The 23272-nt window shown below is 47.6% G+C and overlaps 1 protein-coding gene across 1 annotated transcript in view; it reads right to left on the bottom strand.

Moving 5' to 3' along the window:
• Window positions 1-11830, bottom strand: part of LOC119975601 (probable G-protein coupled receptor 139) — a 38741-nt gene extending 26911 nt beyond the window's left edge. Inside the window, exon 1 of the mRNA XM_038815388.1 lies at window positions 11686-11830. Within this exon, the coding sequence (XP_038671316.1) occupies window positions 11686-11830 (145 nt within the window). The remainder of the gene's footprint in view (window positions 1-11685) is intronic.
• Window positions 11831-23272: the final 11442 nt, after the last annotated feature.

Below are 23272 nucleotides of genomic sequence, written 5' to 3'. Positions count from 1 at the left end.
CGCACATTAAAGCGGCAGAGACGGCGCGGCAAGGCCCCCACGATGTGGAGCAGTTGCAGGCAGTAAAACAGCTCCAGTGCCTGAGTCTGGATGAGGCAGCCATTTCATGCGCTTTTCCCAGGCTCCTGCGCATGCACGCAACGACCGAGGGGACAGCGAGGCCGAGCACCGAGCTGCGCAGGAGAGCACAATGTTCGACCGCACCGCGCATGCGCTGTGGCGCATGTAGCGTCCTGCCATCAGCGTCACGATGTGCAACAACTGTGGCTCCTCCCACTTAAAGTGGCAATGTCCCGCAAAACCTCAACACTGTCTCCAGTTTGGCAAGCTTGGGCACTATGCAGCCCTGTGCAGATCTGCTCAACTACCTGCCTCACATCGCTCCTAGCAGCAGCGCAGGAATGTCCAGACAGTGCAACAAGCAGTTACAAATTCCGACTCCGACATGGTTCCATACCCCGACACCATGGATCTCAAAACCCCATTCACCAAGCATACGATGCTTCCCAAAAAAAGGCAAAGCCCTTCTCAGTGATGAGCATTGATCCGGACGATGAGTGGTGTGCCACCCTTACGATCAACAAATCTCGCATCCAATTCAGGCTGGACACCGGCGCTTCAGCCAACCTCATTTCACAGTCTGACCTGCACAACCTCCACGTCAATCCGACCATCCTGCCATCCGCCAGCTTCTCGACTACAATGGCAATTCCATTGCTGCCAGTGGCTCATGCCAGCTTGTGGTATTGCACCGTTCCTTAAAGGCCACCATTCACTATGAGATTGTAGGGTCCACCAAAGCTTCCCTGCTCGGTGCTCAGGCGCGCAAGATCCTGAACCTCGTACAAAGGGTTCACTCCATGTCACCCGCTGAGGCATCAGCCTCACCAGACGCCGACTGTCAGACACAACTGAAAGACATCATTGCACGATACCACAGCATCTTCGAGGGTATGGGCACACTCTCATACACGTATAAAATTATTTTTAAACCGAATGATACGCCTGTGGTTCATGCACCCCACCAGGTGCTGGCACACCTTAAGGACCGCCTCAAGCAGCAGCTGCAGGACCTCCAGGACCAGGGCATCATCTCTAAGGTAACAGGACACACCGACTAGTTCAGCTCCATGGTGTGTGTTAAGAAACAGTCAGGGGAACTGTGCATTTGCATAAACCCCAAAGATTTGAACCGTAACATCATGAGGGAACGCTACCCTATCACAAAGCGTAAAGAGATCACCTGTGAAATAGCTCGCGCCAAATTTTTCACAAAGTCAGACGCATCCAAGGGGTTCTGGCAGATACAACTTGACACATCCAGTAGGAAGCTCTGCACCTTTAACACCGGCATTGTTACAACCGGATGCCATTTTCATCATCTTCGCCTAAGTGGTTTTCCACCGAATGATAGAGCAAATGATGGAGGACATTGAGGGGGTACGTAGATGACATCATTGTCTGGTCCACCACTCCGCAGGAACACATCAATCGACTCAAGCGCGTGTTCCAGAGGATCCACGAGCATGGCCTACACCTCAACAGAGCCAAATGCTCCTTTGGGCAAGCAGAAATAAAGTTCCTCGGCAACCACATTTGATCCTTTGGGTGAAGGCCCATGTTGAGAAAGGTTAATGACTCTCCAAAGGGAATCCTGCAACTTGGGAGTAATAACTGAATGTACCTGCCAGAGGATCTTAACGAGCAATCCACTTGTAACTTCGATGCCTGAGCATCCTGGAGTGACAGTCTACTTCAATGACCTTGACATTGGAAGCAAGGATCCTCATCTTTTATTTCATACCTTAATTTCTATTATTTGCACCTCTCAAACTGAACACTCATCCCAACCCAACAACCGTATCTCATAGTTCCATGCTTGTCTGACTCTCATTAAATTCCAGATTTAAGAAGGGAACTGAAATTTCTCCATTGGCATGGTGGGATATTATTTTGTATCTCCAGAGCATTATTAATAGAAGAATCATAGAATCCCTAGTGCCTAAGGAGGCTATTGACCCCACTGAGTCTGCACTGACCCTCTAAAACATAATCCTACCCAGGCCCACACCCCACCCTGTCCCCGTAACCCCTTTGAACAGTAAGGGGCAATTTAGCAAGGCCAGTCTACCTAACCGGCACATCTTTGGGCCTGTGGGAGGAAACCAGAGTACCCAGACACGGGGAGAACATGCAAACTCGACACAAACAGTCAGCCAAGGCCGGAATTGAATCTGGTCCTGGACACTGTGAGGCAGCAGTGATAACCACTGTGCCACTGTTCTCTCGGCACCTATGGCACACTAGCCCATTAACATTATCACCATCCAATCACCCCCTTCCCCCATCATCTTGCTACCTCTGCCGTGTTGTATCCAAGCAGAATGCTCGTCACTGAGGGCAGCTTGATGCAGAATGTGAGCGTGGGAATTTGGTGGGTGATATATTTTAAAGGTTAATTTTAAGGAATAATCTATTTCTAGTATCTTTCATTTGCATTTAGCACTGAAGCATGATTTATTGTTAAAGTTCTTAATCAGACGGGCTGCATGGGGCGCAGTGGTTAGCACTGCTGCCTCACGGCGCCGAGGTCCCAGGTTCGATCCCGGCCTCGGGTCACTGTCCTTGCACAGTTTGCACATTCTCTCCGTGTCTGTGTGGGTCTCACCCCCACAATCCTGCTCTTATCTTTTCTGTATCTATGCATCTATGCAGGGGTGTGAATTGGGCATGGTAAATTGCCGCTTAATTAGAAAAACAATTGGGTACGCAAAATTAAAAATAAAGTCCTGAATTAAAGATGAACAACTTCTCTGCTGGTCCGACAGCTACAGCTACTTAATTAGGAAGTGTGGTGGAGCTCATTTAACTAGATGGCAATACTTGCTCATGCCCATGGAATACTGGATAACACTAATACAAGTGGCCTGTATAAGAACAACAAGCAAACAAGCCCAAAAGCAGCAGCCCTTTACCAGCACGGTATCGCAGTGGTTAGCCGTGCTGCCTCATGTTGCCGAGGTCCCAGGTTCTATCCCGGCTCTGGGTCACCGTCGATGTTGAGTTTGCACAATCTCCCCGTGTTTGCTTGGATCTTGCCCCCACAACCCAAAGATGTGCAGGGTAAATGGATTGGCCAAGTTAAAATTGCCCTTTAATTGGACAAAATGATTTGGGTACTCTAAATTTATTTTAAAAACATAGCCGCCCTTTATTAAATGCAGCTCGGCATGTAGCGGAGATTTAGTGAGTGAGGGAATTCAGTACAGTGAGGAAAGAGGTTTGGTTCTGACTTTTACATCAATGGCGTGAACCCAGAATCCAACCAGAGACCCGTGGGATGTTGGAGCTGAAGCCCAAAAGCATGGAATAGCTGAGCAGGTAGGTGAGTGATCGCTAAGTATGAAGTCTCTTGTTTCTCTTACTCTAAATGGGGTCAGTGGTTTAACTTGATATTGGGGTGCATTGACCTAAATTTACAACCTAACGCGAGATGAATCATTTGATAACATTAATATAAGCATCGAGTACTATTTATAAATGCAATTATACTATTTCTAAATGCAATTAGTTAAATTGAACATAATAACATTTTCTGGGCAGGAGATTGCAGCTGCAGTTGGTGGGTTCTAGTTGTCACTTGTGTGATCGACGGCAACTACACGAGCAGTGAATCTCTGCCGCTTCAGGAACTTTGACTCAGAATTATGAGGAGGGATCTGAGGTTCAGGCATTGCAATGCATCAAGCAGGAGTAAATTTACATTACAACTTTCATTCTAGAAGGCAGTCACGTCCTTCATTCTGACACCTTCAGATTTGGTCCGTGTTCAGGGATGGGAATGTGTGAAATCGAGTGAGGCAAGTCGGAGAAACCAACTGCAGAAATGAAGCAGTTAATTCTCTTGCAATTGTCCAAGTTAAGTGCAATGAATGCCTTCGAGTCAAGTTTTCAGAGCAGTATGTTTAAGTGCCAACAAGTGCAGGCTATTGTAGAATTGGCAATACGCAATAAAACAGGTTTAATTAAAGCCCTCTTAGTGAAGGAACAGCTTGGCAATAGTGATCATAATATGATACAATATTATATTGAGCAGATATGCATCTAGGACTGATATCTTCAACATATGTAAAGACAATTAAAAGGATATGGAAAAAGTGTTGTCTTAAGTGGGTTGTAGAAATGGGTTAAAGGTCAGACAGTAGAGATCTGGTAGACTTTTAAGGGGACATTTCATAACTTTCAGAAGATTGGACATAACTTAGAAAGAAACAAATATTGACGAACAAAAATTAATAGAGAATTTGTAGTCTGAGGGAAAGCTAACTAGAAATCTAAACACAAAGAGTAAGAGTGACATTTAAAATTGAAAAGGTTAACTACAGTGAGAGTTTTTACCTTAGTAGGTTAGGTTCGGGAAATAACATTGGGAAATGAGTTAGCAGAAACATAAGCTTTGTGGCAGTCTTCACTTTATAAGACACAGAAGATCCCGAGAATACTTGAAAATCAAAAGGTCAAAGAGAGGAGGTAACATTTTTTTTAAATTAAAAAAAATTTAGAGTACCCAATTCATTTATTCCAATTAAGAGGCAATTTCGTGCAGCCAATCCATTTACCCTGCACATCTTTGGGTTGTGGGCGTGAAACCCACCTAAACATGGGGAGAATGTGCAAACACCGCAATGACAGTGACCCAGAGCCGGGATGGAATCTGGGCCCTCAGCACCATGAAGCAGCAGTGCTAACCACTTCACCACCTCACTGCAAGAGAGGGAGGAACTTAAAGTCATAAAAATTTCGGGAGAAACGTTCCCAATGGACTGGTAATTCGCAGATTCTCTGAGAACGCTTGGGTGGGCTGAGGATGTTGGAAAAAAGCTGGAAGCTAGAGGCTAGTAAGCAGAACAATAAACGCTGGCCGAGCCAGCGGCACCCACATCCCATAAATTAATTGTTAACATCTGTTGGGTGGTAAATGTTAGAAGCCATTATTGAGCAAATCATTCAAAAAATCATAATGCAACCATAACAGGGTTAACATGATTTTGTGACAGAGAAGTCGTGCTTCACCAATTTATAGCAAATAAAATGCAAAGCAGATGAAGGGGAATCTGTAGATATAATGTGGAGAAAGTATTATGCGACCCAGCACTGTACTAACCAGTATTCTCCACTAAATAGAATTTTGGACAGTGTGATTTATTCTATTAGTCTGCTAAAAGTAGATTATTTAAAAATGTTAATAATTTAATCAGTAAACTGCAAACGTACTCATGGGCTTTGCATGTAAATTGGGGACATAGTGGCATTTCTCCTGGACTTGTAATCCAGAGATCCAGGACAATCCATTGGTGACTTGGGTTCGATCCCACCATGGAAGATGATGAAACTTGAATCCCTTTCAGCCACCTTTCCCCCACTGTGCTGTTTATTTGTGTGTGTAGATAATGGGATGAGTTAGAAAGCAAGAGTGTTTGAAAAACGATAGCAGATAGAATATGCAACTGACTATCTGTTTAATTATAATACTACACATCATAAAAGGTTACTTATGTTACAAAGTTACAAACTTAGCGATTGTAGTGTATTGAGCTCAATCAAGGACTAAAATCAAATCTAATTTCACCTATGTTGCGACTCTGTGTCAAGTAGGGCTGGAATTGACTGCTCACTAGCCCGGGGTGCCGTGACGTAGCTTGGGGGCTCATCCGGGATCTTTGGAATGGTAGGCAGTGACGATTTGGGTATGTATTAAAGAGGCACCAGGCTTGTAATAGTATAACAGGATGGCTCTGGAATCTGCTCAACCTTTTCTTCAGGTGGAGGATTTGTCTTATGTTTGTTTACAAGAGCTTCATAATTGAATTGGCAAGTGAATTAGAAGTAGAGGTGCAGGTTAAATCAAAGGATAGAGATATATGATGTATTAGTTGAGTGCTTGAATCTGTTAGAAACACAGGAAAGCCCATAAGCAAATAGTCCAGCTGGCGTAGCATCAGGAGTACTTTATGGTTGGGCAGCACAGTGGCGCAGTGGTTAGCACTGCTGCCTGATGGCACTGAAGGCCTGGGTTCGATCCCGGCCCTGGACCACTGTCCATGTTAAGTTTTCACACTCTTCCCGTGTCTGCATTCTTCCAATATGGAAGCATTGATTTGTCCAGCTCTCTTAACCACATGTTCAGTAACAATACCACGGTGCTACTATCTTTCAATGAGGTGTTTGAAGTGAAAGATGTTGGGCTGGATTCTCCGTCAGCGATACTCAGGGATTATGGAGTGAGTGTAGGTAAATTGGACTGAGGAAACAAAATCAGCCATGATACAGTTAAATGTGGGAGTAGCTGGCGGCACGATGGCACAGTGGCTACCGCTGCTACCTCAGTGCTAGAGGCCTACGTTTTATTACCACCTTGGTTGACTGTCTGCGTGGAATTTGCACATTCTTCTCGTGAACGCATGGGTTTCCTCCGGGTGCTCCGGTTTTCTCATAGTCAAAAGAACTGCAGGTTAGGTGGATTGGCCATGCTAAATTACCCCTTAGTGTCCACAAATGTGCAGGTTTGGAGGGTTACGAGGATATAGGGCAGCACGGCAGCATTGTGGATAGCACAATTGCTTCACAGCTCCAGGGTCCCAGGTTCGATTCCAGCTTGGGTCACTGACTGTGCGGAGTCTGCACATCCTCCCCGTGTGTGTGTGGATTTCCTCTGGGTACTCCGGTTTCCTCCCACAGTCCAAAGATGTGCAGGTCAGGTGGATTGATCATGATAAATTGCCCTGAGTGTTGGGTGGGGTTACCGGGTTATGGGGATAGGGTGGAGGTGTTGACCTTGGGTAGGGTACTCTTTCCAAGAGCCGGTGCAGACTCGATGGGCCGAATGGCTTCCTTCTGCAGTACATTCTATGATAATCTATGATATAGGGTGGGGAGTGGGACCAGGTAGGGTGCTCTTTCAGAGGGTCAATGCAGACTTGATGTCTGAATGGCCTCCTTCTGCATTGTGGGGATTCTAAATACTGGGGTCTGTGCCTCATGCAGATGTGCCCTCGATATCCTGGCATCTGTCATGATGCATCACTTACCTCAGTCCTTTATTGGGCCATGTTTTGACCCAGAAAGATCCCGAATGCTTAGTCACCAAGGTCATCTCTTTCCGAAACTAATGCCATCTACAACACCAAATGAACTGCGATCAAGCTGGCCTTTGGGTCCTCGAGTATTTAAGTTTTCCATGTGTGGAGTCCACAGCCATTGAGTCTACCACCATTAATATCCATCATTATTGGAGTTTTTCATGATCTGCTGACAGGCAGAGAGAGAGAGAACGGCAGAGAGAGCGAGCGAGACAGACAGGCAGATAGAGAGAGAGGCAGAGAGAGCGAGAGAGAGAGAGAGACCGAGAGAGACACAGGCAGAGAGAGAGACAGGCAGAGAGAGACAGGCAGAGAGCGAGAGACAGGCCGAGAGAGGGAGACAACCAGAGAGAGAGTGAGAGACATGGAGGCAGAGAGAGAAACAGGCAGAGAGAGAGAGAGACAGACATAGCGAGAGAGAGTGGCAGCGGGAGAGAGAGAGACAGAAAGATAGAGACAGACATTTGAGTAATTTGTATTGATAACACCCTGGGCTGTTCGGTTGGGATGTATGTTCTAATCCCACAGTTATGGGCCAGGGTTCAGAAAACTCCAAAGTATATAGAACATAGAACATAGAACAGTACAGCACAGAACAGGCCCTTCGGCCCTCAATGTTGTGCCGAGCCATGATCGCCCTACTCAAACCCACGTATCCACCCTCTACCCGTAACCCAACAACCCCCCCCCCCCCCTTAACCTTACTTTTATTAGGACACTACAGGCAATTTAGCATGGCCAATCCACCTAACCCGCACATCTTTGGACTGTGGGAGGAAACCGGAGCACCCGGAGGAAACCCACGCACACAGGGGGAGGACGTGAAGACTCTACACAGACAGTGACCCAGCCGGGAATCGAACCTGGGACCCTGGAGCTGTGAAGCATTTATGCTAACCACCATGCTACCCTGCTGCCCATATATCATGGAGTTCACCTGACCTACAACTGTTTATTGATTTTGGTTACGTTGAGATGAAGGGCCTGCCTCACAGGTGTTATTCAACAGGGGCCTTAAGCACTTTTAATCAAAACCACCTTTAGTCTACGAATTTAGTCAACATTTTTATAAACACACACAGTAAGCATGTTTATCAACTACAAACATAAATACTCCACACAGCTACAGTACTCTATGTATAACCCTTAATAAATTCCCCCTTTAACTGTTCCAATTTATTAACAAAATCCCATAAACCAGTACCCTCTTTTCAAAGGCGTGGCCCAGCACACAGCACTCAAGTCCTGGTTTGGATGCTCTTGTTTACTTTCCAAAATAGCAGGTTTGAATTCCTTCCAGAAAGCAATTATTTATTCTTAAGTTATCAAGCAGCTTGGAAACAGCTTTTAAAATGAAGCTAGAGAGACAAGCCAAGACGTTTCTCTTTCTGAGTACAGCAGCCAAAATGTGAAAATGAAAGCAAAAACTCTGAGCTACAAACAAGCCCCAAACCAAAGTGAAAGTAAACCCATCTCACAGAGCCACAGCCCAGCTCCACCCACACTGTGACATCACTGAAGCCATGTGATAAGACAGAAACAAATACTGAAAACTTGTGTGCTCTCTCTCATCTAAAATAACTGAAGATACTATTTCTAAGAAAACAAGAGGCATTTTCCCCAGTGTCCTGGTCAACATGTCTCCCTCAATAAAGTTAGTAAGGCATATTTGCTGGTCCCTCTTGCCTTGTCTTTAGTGAGAGCTTTCTGTGTGAAAGTTGGCTGCCACCTTTCTGACATTCCAGCTCTTCAAAAAGTACTTATTAGCTGTGAAGTGCCGGAGGTGGACTGAGACAATGAAAATACCTTGATAAATACAAATATTTCTGGGTTTCCATTTCATTGCCTGGCTTTGGAATCCTTCCCCACTGTTGTCCTGTACTCGTAGGATTCTCAGCCAATGTGTCGGAACTGGAGCAGTTCTAATGCATCCCTCCCATTCAGCTCAGAGTGGGTGTGCTGTATCATGGCCATCTGATATATTCTTCACACCTTCCCTCTGCAGTGTGGACAACAAATAGTGACATTACTTGTTGTTCCTTCACACAAGGGTGACCTTGATGGTAGTGAGGACGATGGAGAGGCAGGAGGGAGTGAATACTATACCGCAGCCTGAGCTCTTCAGCAGCAGTGAATCTACTGAATCTATCTGCCCCACCCACACATTACATGGATGAATTAAATAGCGGGATCCCTGCAGTTGGATCAGGATTCTCATTTCCTTTGGTATGTATTAATGGCCTCAAATTAGATACACAGGAGACAATTTCAACATTTGCAGTTGGCACTAAAGTTGCAAGCATTGTAAACTGTGAAGAGGATAGTTATAGACTTCAAGAGACGGTCGAGGGTTGGTGGAATAGACGAACAAGAGGCAGATGAGGCATTGCAGGGCGTAGTGGTCTTTTTGGAAAGAAGAATGTGGGAAGACAAACCGAAAAAGAAAAGATATGATTCTGAAGGAGAGGTAGGAGGTGAGTTATCTCATTGTGTGTGTGCGCCAAAATCATTGGTGGCAGGGCAGATAGTCACGGAGATTAATTCGGGACTGGGATCCTGGCACTTAAAAATAGAGGCATAGAGCACAACAGTTCGGAGGTTACCTTGACCAATCATGAGGTCTAGTGGCGTAGTGGGTGGCACGCCTGCCTCTGAGCCAGAAACTCTGGGTTCAAATCCCATCTGAGGACTTGTTGGCCAAGGAAGGTGCATTCATTGTGCAGCTAAACAGGTTGACTATCAACCTGGAGAATCCTTCCAACACATCAATGGCTGGCGGTCAGAGTGGGAGATACTCCTGGTCAGACATGCTTGATGGGTCCCTCAAGCCCCTGGCAACTGACTAGTTCCGGAAATAACTGGCTCTAAAGTCTGAGGCACTAGCTGCTGGAAGGGAATTGGACTGGAATCATGATTCCGGACACCACATTTTAGGATGTGTGAGGGCATGTCGTCCACCATCTTAAACGTTCACTCCCTCTGCCATGATGCTCTCTATAAAGATGAGTTGCAGCAACTCGCTAAGCCTCCTGTAACGGCACATTCCAAATACAGTCTCTACCAGCTCGTATCACAAGGGCACAGACGCATGCGAATGGCAACATATCAACTTTCCCCTCCAAGCCACATATCATCCGGACTTACCTGGAACTATGACAAAACGCTGTAAGTCCCTCCCTAACTGCACTGCGGGTTTCCTGTACAGCGCAGGCGCAGCTGTTTTAGAAGGCAAGAGCTCACTACCACATCCATAGGGGCAATTAGGGATGGGCACCAAATGTATAGATGGGCACCTGGTTCAAAGGGGTGGATTCCTGATAGCCACCATTTACAGAACATGCCTGACATTCATGTGCAGTGAAGTCACTGGACTGAATAATAGGACGGGTGTACATGGGTACACGCTGCAGAGCTGCCTGTCCTGAGTCCCTCCCCATGTCCTATTCCACAGGAGGAACAAAACAGTTCAGACCAGTATTCCTATTTCCCCGTGACACTGGAGTTGCATTAAAGTACACAATATTCCTATTTCCCTGTTTTAATGTGTTTTTCCCCCCTGCCTTCCTGGGAAAGAAACTTTCCAAACCCATTGTAGCACTGCCCGTGCCGTGTCACTCAACACTGCCAGTGAGCTGCAACAGATTTGCAATTGATCAGAGAGTAGAATCCAGCGTCCTAGAGACCCTAGGGACATGCTTGTCTGAGAGATGCTGCAGCATCAATACTGCAATTCACTGCTCCACTTCTAAATGGAAGAACAGAAATTGTATTGAAGAATCACAGAATCACAGAGTGCAGAAGAGGTCCCTCGGCCCATCGTGTCTGGACCGACATGTAAAACACACCTGACCTACCTACTAATCCCATTTACCAGCACGGGATGTGCGAAGTGCTCATCCAGGTATTTGTAAAGGATGCCATGTCCAGCCTCCCAGGCAGTGTATTCCTGTGTACTCCAGTTCATCATCACACTCTGGGTAAAAATCCCCCAAAACCTCCCGCCCCTTCCCTTGAACTTGTGTCCCCTCGTAACTGACCCTTCAACTAAGGGGAACAGCTGCTCGCTATCCACCCTGTCCATGTCCTTCATAATCTTGCACACCTCGATTAGGTCACCTCTCAGTCTTCTCTGCTCCAACGAAAACAGCCCAAGCTTATCCAACCTCTCTTCATAACTTAGATGTTCCATCCCAGGAACCATCCTAGTGAAATGCCTCTGCACCCAATCCAGTGCAATCACATCCTTCCTATAATGTGGCGACCATAACTGCACACAATACTCCAGCTGTGGCTTCGCCAAAGTCTATACACCTCCAACATGAGGCATAGTCCTATTCAAAGACTCAGAGAGTGAGGTTACCCAGAGATACAGAAGCAGTGATGACAAATAGAAAATCAGCACAGTTTTAAAACATTTTACAGAATTCATGGATTAATAAATTGTGACTCACCAGGAACACCAAAGCGCCGCTCCAGTGCATGCCAGGAACCGCAACACAAAGTTTAGTAATGTTTTACACAGAATGAGAGCTAGATAGAGACTCACCGGGAACACCTATAATAGCCAGCAGGGGATAGTAGACAAGTTGTATGTCCTGGAGCAGACTTAGAACTTTAAACTCATCTCCAAAAGAAAAATGGGCAGTCTTGGTTGTAAAATTCATAGTCCTTGTTCCCAGATTTGGATCCATTCTCGTGCTCAATGTTCACTGTGCCGGAGGTGACGCTCCCACTAATACTGGAGATTGATATGTTGACAGAAAGACAATCTTTATTGCCGAGAGAAAACCCCCCAGTGAAACAATTAACACCCGTGGAGGCAGACATTAACTACAGTCACTGAACAAACAAGTCCAGTTAACTCCTTCCATTCCAACACAATTTATATCTCAAAATATAGTGAATCAGATATTGTACAGAATATATTTTTAATAATCTTGGTATTTACAGTAAATGTGAAGTCTGAAATGGAGTGAGATTAGAACATGTCATTCACATGTTGCAGTCAATTCAACGAGATAAATCTCCCAGCTAGTGCTACTCTCAGTCCTGTCATTGGAAGCATGCAATTGAGCAGATTGGAGATTGCTTATTGATTATGCTGCAGACTCGACAGTCCCTGTGAATACTTACAAATTGCTGCCAACGCCCATATCATAGAATCATAGAAACTTTACAATACAGAAGGAGGCCATTCAACCCAATGACCCTCTGAAAGAGCATCCTACTTCGGCCCACACCCATGCCCTATTCCCTGTAACCCCATTGACCTTTGGACCCTAAGCCACAATTTAACATGGCCAATCAACGTGACCTGCACATCTTTGGACTGTGCGGGGAAACTGGAGCACCCGGATGAAACCCACACAGACATGGAGAGAACATGAAAACTCCACGCAGTCACCCAAGGCCGGAATTGAACCCGGGTCCCTGGCGCTGTGAGCAGAGATAACCACTGTGCCAGCCCATCCAACCCTTCATTCAAACCGCTGCCATGACCCTGCTCTTTCAAGTGCCCATTCTTGACCGCTCTTTCCCTGAAATTCTACCACCATCTTTCCAACTGCACTTGAACACCAAGTTCTGAGTGTGATAAATGCTCTTGTGTTTGGATCCATTGTGCGAATACTGGCTCCTTGAAAGATGTTTCGCATTATTCCCAGTGCCCAAATCTTTTCTCATACTCCAATAAATATCTCTTTTTCAAGCCTTTACCCAATTCTCTATTAAAATTACTGCTGAATCTGCACCCACCACCCTTTCAGGCAGTGCATTTCATATAAAATGTATGCAGCAGTTGGGCGAGTGCAAGGGATACAATGCTGGGCGAGCATACGAACATATGAACGTAAGATATTGGAGCAGGAGTAAACCACTTGGCCCCTTGAGCATGCCCCACCATTCAATATTATCATGGCTGATCTGATTGTAACCTGAAACCCACATTCCTGCCTACCCCGGATAACCTTTCACCCTCTTGTTACTCAAGAATCTATCCAGCTCTGCCTTCAAAATATTCAAAGACTCTGTTTCCACTGCCTTGTGAAGAAGACAATTCCGGAGACTCACGACCTTCTGAGAGAAAACAGCTTCTCTTCATCTCAGTCTTAAATGGGCGACTCCTTATTTGCAAACAGTGAGCCCCAATTCTATATTTTCCCTCAAGAAGAAACGTCCTCTCCACATCCAGCCCTCAGGATCTAAAAATTTCAATCAAGTTGCCTCTTACTCTTCTAAACTCCAGTGGATAGAAACCCAACGTCTGCAGTCTGTCCACATCAGAAACCACACCCATTGCTGGTATTAGTCTAGGAAACCTTCTTTGAACTGTTTTGACATATTTAGATTTTGCTTTAGATAAGGAGACCAATACTGTACACATTACTCCAGATGTGGTCTCACCAACGCCCTGTACAACTGAAGCATAACTTCCCCACATTTGAGATCAATTTACCTCACAATAAACAAGTGCATTCTATTGACTATTATTTGCTGTACCTGTAGACCAGCCTTCATGCGTTAGGACACCCAGATCGCTCTGTACCTCAGAGCTCTGCAATCTTTCACCATTTGGATAATGAGCTGCTTTTTATTTCTTCCTGCCAAAATAGACAATTTCACATTTGACCACATTATAATCCATTTGGCAGACTGTTTGCTCACTCATTTAACCTATTTATGGATCTTTGTAGCTGCAGCATTCTACAAATGTAGATGCAGCATGGTACACATCAGCACATCTGGGGCTGTTTAGCACACTGTGCTAAATCGCTGTCTTTGAAAGCAGACCAAGGCAGGCCAGCAGCACGGTTCGATTCCCGTAACAGCCTCCCCGAACAGGCGCTGGAATGTGGCGACTAGGGGCTTTTCACAGTAACTTAATTGAAGCCTAGTCGTGGCAATAAGCGATTTTCATTTCATTTCATTTAATCTCTCTCTGAAATATCACCTGAATAGTAATAAGAAAATAAGTCTGTCATTCTGAGCATATAAGGTGAGAAGAGGAACCCTATGGGCTGACTTTTCAGCTGATAATAAACAGTTATGTTCTGGCGCTCAGTGGTTAGCATTGTGTTCCAGAGTTTGGGCGTTGCAGAAAGCCAAGCAAACAAAAGATCCAACTAATGCTCCACATCAGTAATGAGGAAATGCTGCCATGTTTAAATAGACTCTGATTGTTGGGCTCTGTTTAAATAGACTCATCTTACTCTCGGGCACTGTTTAAATAGACTCTTACTATCGGGCACTGTTTAAATAAACTCTTCTTACTGTAGGGCTCTGTTTAAATAGACTCTTACTATCGGGCACTGTTTAAATAGACGCTTCTTACAGTAGGGCTCTGTTTAACTAGACTGTTTACTGTCGGGCACTGTTTAAATAGCCGCTGTATTCTGCAGGGCGTTGTTTAAATAGACTCTGTTTGTTGTAGGGCACTGTTTTAATAAACTTTGCTTACTGTACGCCACTGTTATATAGACTGTTTACTTTAGGGCACTGTTTTAGTATACACTGTTTATTCTAGGGCACTGTTGTATTCTGTTCAAATCGACTCTCTTTTCTGTAAGGCACTGCTTAAATAGACTGTTTACAGTCTGGCACTGTTTTGATAGACTGTTTACTGTCAGGCACTGTGATAATCGATGCTATTTACCCGAGGGCACTGCTTAAATGTACTCTGTTTACTATAGGGCGCTGTTTAAATAGACTTGGTTTACTGTTGGGTACTATTAAATAAACTGTTTACTGTCAGGCACTGCGATAATAGACTCTGTTTACTGTAGGGCACTGCTTAAATAGACTTCACTGCAGGGCACTGTTTAAATAGACTTTGTTTACTGTAGGGCACTGCTTAAATAGACTTCACTGCAGGGCACTGTTTAAATAGACTTTGTTTACTGTAGGGCACTGCTTAAATAGATTGTTTACCGTCAGACAGTTTTAATAAACACTTATAGGTCGATGTTTCAAAAGGCTCTGTTTAAATAGATACGATTTACGGACGGCCTCCTTTTAATTAGGCCCTGTTTACTACCCGGTTCTGTTTAAATCAAATGCCTTTTCTGTAAGGCACTGTTTTATAAGACTCTGTCATAATATACACACAGTATATGATGATGCACAGACAGGCAGTGATTGACACACAGGATAGCCAATTAACAACACAGAACACAGCAGCCAATCACCAGACAGGGCACGGCCACAATAAAGCCAGAGGGCACTCGTTTTCCCGCTCTCTTGGGATCCAGCCTCTGAGGCAGTCAGAGCCCCTGAGCAACAACTTGCACATACACCATGTGCTATGTATGGCTATTAGAACAAAGAACAAAGAACAAAGAAAATTACAGCACAGGAACAGGCCCTTCGGCCCTCCCAGCCTGCACCGATCCAGATCCTTTATCTAAACCCCTATTTTCCAAGGTCTACTTCCCTCTGTTCTCTGCCCATTCATATATCTGTCTAGATGCATCTTAAATGATGCTATCGTACCCGCCTCTACCACCTCCGCTGGCAAAGCGTTCCAGGCACCCACCACCCTCTGCGTAAAAAAACATTCCACGCACATCTCCCTTAAACTTTCCCCTTCTCACTTTGAAATCGTGACCCCTTGTAATTGACACCCCCAATCTTGGAAAAAGCTTGTTGCTTTCCACCCTGTCCATACCTTTCATAATTTTGTAGACCTCAATCAGGTCCCCCCTCAATCAGGTCCCCCCTTTTCCAACGAAAACAATCCTAATCTGCTCAACCTTTCTTCATAGCTAGCACCCTCCATACCAGGCAACATCCTGGTGAACCTCCTCTGCACCCTCTCTAAAGCATCCACATCCTTCTGGTAATGTCCACATCCACATCCTTCTGCGACCAGAACTGCATGCAGCATTCCAAATATGGCCTAACCAAAGTCCTGTACAACTGTAACATGACCTGCCGACTCTTGTACTCAATACCCCATCCGATGAAGGCAAGCATGCTGTATGCCTTCTTGACCACCCTATCAACCTGTGTTGCCACCTTCAGGGTACAATGGACCTGTACTCCCAGATCTCTCTGGACATCAATTTCCCCCAGGACTCTTCCATTGACCATATGGTCCGCTCTTGAATTAGATCTTCCAGTTAAAGTATGTATGATAGTTAAGAGTTCAAGTGTTGGAAGCCTGTCTCTCTCACTACTGCAGCAAACTCAGTCCTCACAGACCCAGCTTACCCAACACATCACTCTTAAAGGCACTTTAAACAGACTCTACTGTAGGGCACTGTTTACGTTGACTTTACTGTAGGGATGTCTTTAAACTGACTCCTATTACTGTCGGGCACTTTTTAAATAGACCATGTTTTCGATGTTTAAAAAGGCTCTGTTTACTGCAGGGCACTGTTTAACTAGACACGGTTTACTGTAGGGCTCCTTTTAAACAGACCCTGTTTACTATACGGTTCTGTTTAAATCAACTGCATTTTCTGTAAGGCACTGTTTAAATAGACTCTGTTTGCAGCAAGGCATTTTAAAAAGACTCTGACTACTGTAGGATTATCTTTAAATTGAGTCACCTTACTGTCGGGCACTGTCTAAACAAACTGATTACTGTAAGACTCTGTTTAAATAGACTGTTTACTGTCATTCACCCTCTCTTCCAGGACCTCTGATGACATCGGAGAATCCCTGACAAAATCCCCTTAGCTTCGGACATGCCCAAAACATATGAACGTGGTGGTTTGCAGTACTTCCCCCGTACCGCCCACAATTGACCTCCACCTCCTCAAAAAACCTACTCATTCGAGCCATATGAGCCATGGACCACCTTGAACTGGATCAGGCTAAGCCTGGCACACGGCGAGGAGGCATAACCTTCACAGACACGGGGAGAGGCTGTCCTCCCCGCAGTGCCACGCGGTGCCAGGTGTACCAGCAGGTCGCAGATGGTTTCATGGATCACCTGGAGTCTCCTCCTGCATTCCCGGTCTGTGAGGTCCTGGAACGATGAACGGGGCGCCACAACGTCCTCCACCATCTCTTCGTGCTCCTCCTCCTCGTCGTCCTGTTGGGCGGGACGCCGACTTTTTGCGGGTGGGAGAATTCTGGACATGGTGGGGGCGGGATTTTCGGCGGCCCCGGGCGATTCTCCGACCCTACTGTGGTTCGGAGAATTTCGCCCGGTGGGCGCGATTTTCCCAGCCCCGTGCTGGAGAATCGACACAACAGTGCCACGCTGCCCCGACGCCGGCGCACGATTCGCCGAGGTGCAGAGAATCGGCGCCATTTGCAGAGGCCGCCCAGGACCGGGGTGCCGGGCGGTGTCGGGGTTGGTGTTTCGGGAGAATGGAGGTAGGGTGGGTGGTGTCGGGGTTGGTGTCTGGGGAGGGTGGGGGAGGGGTGGGGGTGTCAGGGATTGGGGCGGGGGGTTGCGTGGCCAGGTGACCTATCAACAGTGGTGACCATGCAGCCCATGGCTCCAGGTTGCGGTGGGTATGAGCAATGATGATATGTCGTCTACACCCATCACCTGCAGACAGTTATGTGTGGCCATCACCCAGAGATGTTGGCCGCCGTTGTAGGGGCCGCTGCCTTGCATGTAGCCCTCTGGGAGCTGGAGCAGAGGCGTGCCAGGGAGGCGGTGGAGGCTGCTGCAGAGAAGCGTGCCACAGAGGGGCAAGAGGCTCATGCCCAGGCCCTACAGGACGAGGACTAGGTGGAGGAGGAGGAGGATGAGGAGGAGGAGGAGGAACAGAGGTGGAGACAGCGGTGCTGTCCTGTATCTCCCTAACCTCGGTGCACAGGTGCATCTGTGCAGTGACAGATGCCCTGTATGACATCACGGACTGCTACATCCAGTTCTGTGTTCCACCGCCCACCAGGATGCCCGGAAAGCGGGCTTTGCCGCGTTGCCAGGATTACCATGGTCCAAGGGGCAATCGATGTGGTGCACGTCGCCATGCGGCCAGCAGTTGATAACAGGGCAGTGATAATGAACAGGAAGGGGACCGACTCCATGAAAATTCAGGTGATCTGTCACCACCGGATGAAGATCCTGTATGCCTGCGCATGGTGCCCGGGCATTGTGCATGACTCATTCATATTGGCATAATCGTTCATCCCCGCCATGTTTGATGGACATCCACCGGCTGTCGGGCTGTTTGCTGGGCGACAGGGGTTACCTGTTGCGGTAGTGGCTGATGATGCCTTTACGGAAGCCACAGACTGACGTGGGGAACTGCTATAATAATGCCCATGCAGCGCCTAAGGGTGTTGTCGAGAGGTGCTTTGGGCTGCTGAAGATGCACTTCAGGTGCATGGACTGCTCTGGAAGCCTCCCCCAGAATCCGTCGGAAAGGAGCGGCCGCATCTTTATGGTCTGCTGCGTCCTGCACAATATAGCCCAGCAGAGGGGCGATGTGCTGGGGGCAGAGGAGGAGGATAGGCACACTATGATGGGCATGCCTCAACAGATGAGGGCGATGTGGAGGGGGGGAATGCACGGGACAGACGGGCTGGACAGGGACGGGAGGGGGCCCACCGATACCGGTTGTGTCAGCGGGCAAGAGAAGGGTTGATAGCCACATGGATCACTGACTTGGGGGGAATTGCTGAGCATGGGCACGGACAGCACAGTATCGCACCACCCCACCATCCACCACCCTCAACCCTCCCACCACCAACCACCTGCATGCACACCAGCCCTCCAGCACACATCCAGACCTGCGGCAACATGGGCAGGGCTCACACGCTCGCCAGTGGAAGCGGGTCTATTGCATGGCATGGAGGGTGATGACAAGCTGCTGTCCGTGAGCTCCGGGCTCCACATCGTTAGACAATGTCTGACTCATATCCATAGTAACACCCTCTGCCTGGGTATTCCCTGCATGCGGCCTGGATACTGCAGCGCAAGGACCCGTCGTCTGCCTGGGGGAGGGGTGGCGAGGGCGACCCAAGGGGGGTTGGTTGCATATGCCACACTCACCTGAGCTTGACCTCCTGTCACCCCTCACACACAGGCACAGCACAGAGGCAGCTTCTGTAGGTGTGAAAGTGTTTTTAATTTCAAACAGTTCATACACGTGCCAGTGCCCCAAAAACGTGTATATGCCCTGCATCAATGCCAATTTACTCGGTGTCTAATTTTCTGGCATTCTCGACCCTATGCCTACCCCTAGGTGCTTCCCGAGACGGTCCAGCAGACTGGAGGCAGGCTCCTGTGATTCCTGCCCTGTGACTAGGATGCCTTTTGGCATGCGTTACCTGGGGTGACATGGTCTGGATGGGCCAGGCTGCGCCCGGGCGACCGCGATGGCGTGCTGCCAACCTGTTCTGCCCGATTCCCACCAGGTGCACCTGGGATGGAAGCGGTGGAAGTCCGAGGTGTCGCAGTCTTCCATGACCTCCCCTACAGGGGAAAACGGAACTGGCCCCAGCACCTCCTCCCTCGTGGTGCATGATGGCTCCCAGGGTGCTCCATGGGAGGAGCGAGCGCATCCAGCACCCGAGGCACCCCCCGCACCTGGCAGTGGCAGTCCTGGAGGCCCGCACTTGTATCGATAAGTGTCTGCAAGTTTGCAGCCATGGAGCTCAGGGGGTTGGCCATCCCTGTCTCTGGATGAGCAATGCAGCCAGCACCTGTACAATGGTGGCTACTGAAACTTGTCCATGTCGTTGAGCGCCGCTGCGATCTGCATTTGGCTCTCACACATGGCTGCCGGCACGGATAGTCCCAGGTCTTGCATACTGCTAGCCATGTCCGACATCGGCGCACCCATTGCCTCCACTGTAGACACCACCCATGTAGTGTCGGCCTGGGTGACTCCTCCACCTGCGACTGCAGGTGCTGCAAGCCGGCCGTAGGAAACCGAGACCCGTCTGGGCGGCAGGTGGTTGCTGGGGCCGGCCTACACTCCAACCATCCAGCCCGTCAGCTGTTCCTACCTCCACCTGCTGTACCGATACGGTTGTGTTGTGCAGACTAGTGAGTATCCCAGATGACTCAAAACTAAATTTCCCAACCGAGGTGAGTGTCACTGCGATGGTGGAGGGTGCAGGAGATCGCAGTGGCGTTCTGTGGATGTCTTCTTCGGAACTGAAGTCCAAGGTCCCGTGGGGTGGTGTTCCCCGTCCTTCCGACACTTGTGTATGACTGTCCTGTCTGTTCGTGCCCTGTGTCTGACTGTCCTGGGTTTGTGTGTCCTGGGTGTCCTGTGTGTGTGTGTGTCCTGGGGGTGTGTGTCCTGGATGTCTCGTGTGGCTGACAATCCTGATTATTTTGCCGTCACTCTGGTCTCAATAAAATTTGAGACGGATTTGTAGGTATCAATTATTGTTTATTTTAACCAGCTAGCTGGGTGACTCACTCTATTGGGAGAGCAGGACACAACCATGTCTCCTGGATCTTCCACAGCCAGGGTGCAGATAAAGGGGCAAAACATCTAATTTCATACAAGTTCACATTGCATCAAGTTTCACGTACATATGACCAAATAAGGCAACGGTGCAAATGCCAAGCTCCCATAGGCTTTCCCCATATTCCTCAACCTGGCCTGAGGCCCCTTTTCACAGTCACCCTTGCAACAAAGAAATGGTCCTACTGGTTGATAATCCCGCTCTTCCTGCCTTGAATACCAATTGATGTTTAAAAGTCAACTAACCTAACTCCTTAATCTACTGCAGTAAAATTTTACTCCTAACTTAGCCAAAATACCCATTATGCCTTCCTGTTTATTTCCTCATTCCCTCCTTTTATTATTTCATGATAACCTATTGGTCCAATCCCTAGCTGTGCTCAGGTTTCCCTTCTCGCAGAATTCTGCTGAGACTGCCAGCACGCAGATGGGCAGGGGACTGTGGTAGGGACTAGAGTCCCGATAGCGATTGATGGGGAAATGGAGGTGACAAAACATTGGCCGCTGCGCCATTAAACAAGTAGTATCCTTGATCCGTACACAGGCTAGCATCACAATCAGTATATTGGTTGAGCAGGAATCCCCCAGTAGCCCAGTTTGTCCAGCTTTGGAATGCCCATTCGGCCTTCCTAGGAATGCTGAAAGCCCTTGTCCACACAGTGACACGAGAGACATTCGCCCAGCCACAAAGGAGCTGAAGGCCTGTGTTCAGCGGGACAAAAGTGGCGTTGTAACAGACACATTGACCTAATGTCAGAGTTATCCAACACTTCCGATCAGTACAAGTGGAGAGCAGACATGTTATATTCATTTCCATCTCTGCCAGCAAACAGCCATACCACTCACTGCTGAAACAATTCTCGTACGACCGGGAATCTCTATTGTGAGTGATGTGGCTAGGTATTTACGCCCTCCACTGTTGAAGCTTGTCATACTATGAATGGGAGTTATCCCGAGGAAGAGGAAGGCAAATAGCTGGTGGGGCCGAACGCGGATCGTAAGGAAGAGTAAATTGCTCGGGCTGGGACTCGAACTCTGACAGTGAACCACCGTTTTGGGAAGTTCCCGAAAGTGGTGAGATGGAAAATAACCTAGGCACTGATGCGGGGTTCGGGTCGCAGACAACCCGTCCCTGGTCATACATGCGGTGGTAGATTTGGTAGAAGACATTCATGCTACCCGGGTTTCCCTCGTTCTGGGTCCTAAGTGAAGTAAATATACCTCCTGATAACCTGCGTTCTTGTCGCGCCTCCATTCTTACTCGTTCCGTCCTCCTGGTTTTCCTCCTAACTCCCCTACAACCTTTTCCTACCTCCTCCACACGGTCTGATTTTACCTTTACGGCACCAGTCTCATCCAAAATCAAATGTAATATTACTCCAAAAACAAGGCAATGTCCATGCAATGTTCCCTTCCCATCATCGGGACAGATATCATTGTTTCATGAGCCCTTCATTGTCCTTTAACTTGATAACGTTCCATGAGTCGATGCTATGCCCTCGTACATGGGGGCAGCGTAGAACGTCACCCCTGCATAAGTGAAATGTGCTTGTAGTTTGGTCGGGGTTACAGGTATAGATGGTGTTCCAAGTGAGGCAAAGCCATGGACAGCACAGGTGGCCCGTATCCAATCCATTCTGCTCCACACGTGTAAATCAGCGCTGGGGACAGGGGGCAGTTTAGTCACCGACAAATTTGTAGTGGTGGATGTAGACCCCGCACTCCGCCCCTCCACTTTACTGCAGCGAGGGTGGTAAGGAGAACTTGTCACTGTGGCTCCAACCCTTTTGGAGCCCAGTTCTTAACCACGGCATAACTACCAGGCTGCACTAATGTTTTATTTTTAATTTTTCAAGCGAGCTATATAATGGGGACGGTGACGGGCGAGCCGCTCGAACCTGGCTATGGAGTTCCTTGAGGGCTTTAGTGCGGGCTAGAACATAGTTAGTCCTTTCTTCAGTCATATGGTGAAACTGGAGGAGTCTGGGAACAGGCAGGTTCTAATGGGCCTGCCGTAAAAGATCTTGGCAGGAGAGAGCCGGGCCGATCCCGCAGGAATGACCCACGGCTGGAAGAGAGCTGCGGGGAGCAAATTAAACCATGTTAACCGCCTTTCCACTCCTAATTTGGCCAAGTTGGTTTTGAGGATCTGATTGTGTCTCTCAACCAAGACGGCAGTCTGTGACGAGTATGCACCGGAAATGGTGGAGTATGCTCAACTGGGAGCAGAACTCCTCGTTAATCTGTCCAATAAAATGGGGCCCGTTATCAGAACTTAACTGAACTGGTATTCCGTACATAAACACCTGATCACATTTTTACAGCCTCTGGCTCACCGCCCACCTTCCTTCTGGTGTGATGGTCACCAGAAATGGGATGTCATCTTGGTGAGTAATGATGGGCCAAGACTATCAGCATCATCCGAGTCATAGCCAGCTCACAACACATATTAAGGCGTCCAATGATTCTACAGTATACAATTACAATAACAAGTATTATCAATCCATGCATCAGGTAAAACCCCATGACCGAGCTATGAGAGCTAACACTGAGCTGAATCCTGCTTTAGGGATTATATCCCTCTTTTTTGACCAACAACTATCCCTCATCCTTGTCATTCGTATGCCCATGTCATGATTTATACACTGTGCACGGAAATCAATGGTAAATGCATCCATCTCACAGACCAGTGTCGATAGACCCTTTGTGTTGTGCTTTCCTCAAGTCCAATCACAGTGAACCATAGCT

Source organism: Scyliorhinus canicula, chromosome 13 (assembly GCF_902713615.1).
Source record: "Scyliorhinus canicula chromosome 13, sScyCan1.1, whole genome shotgun sequence".
Classification (NCBI taxonomy): domain Eukaryota; kingdom Metazoa; phylum Chordata; class Chondrichthyes; order Carcharhiniformes; family Scyliorhinidae; genus Scyliorhinus; species Scyliorhinus canicula.
The sequence above is the reverse complement of the archived record's forward strand: the minus strand, read 5'-3'. Positions and strand labels throughout refer to the sequence as shown.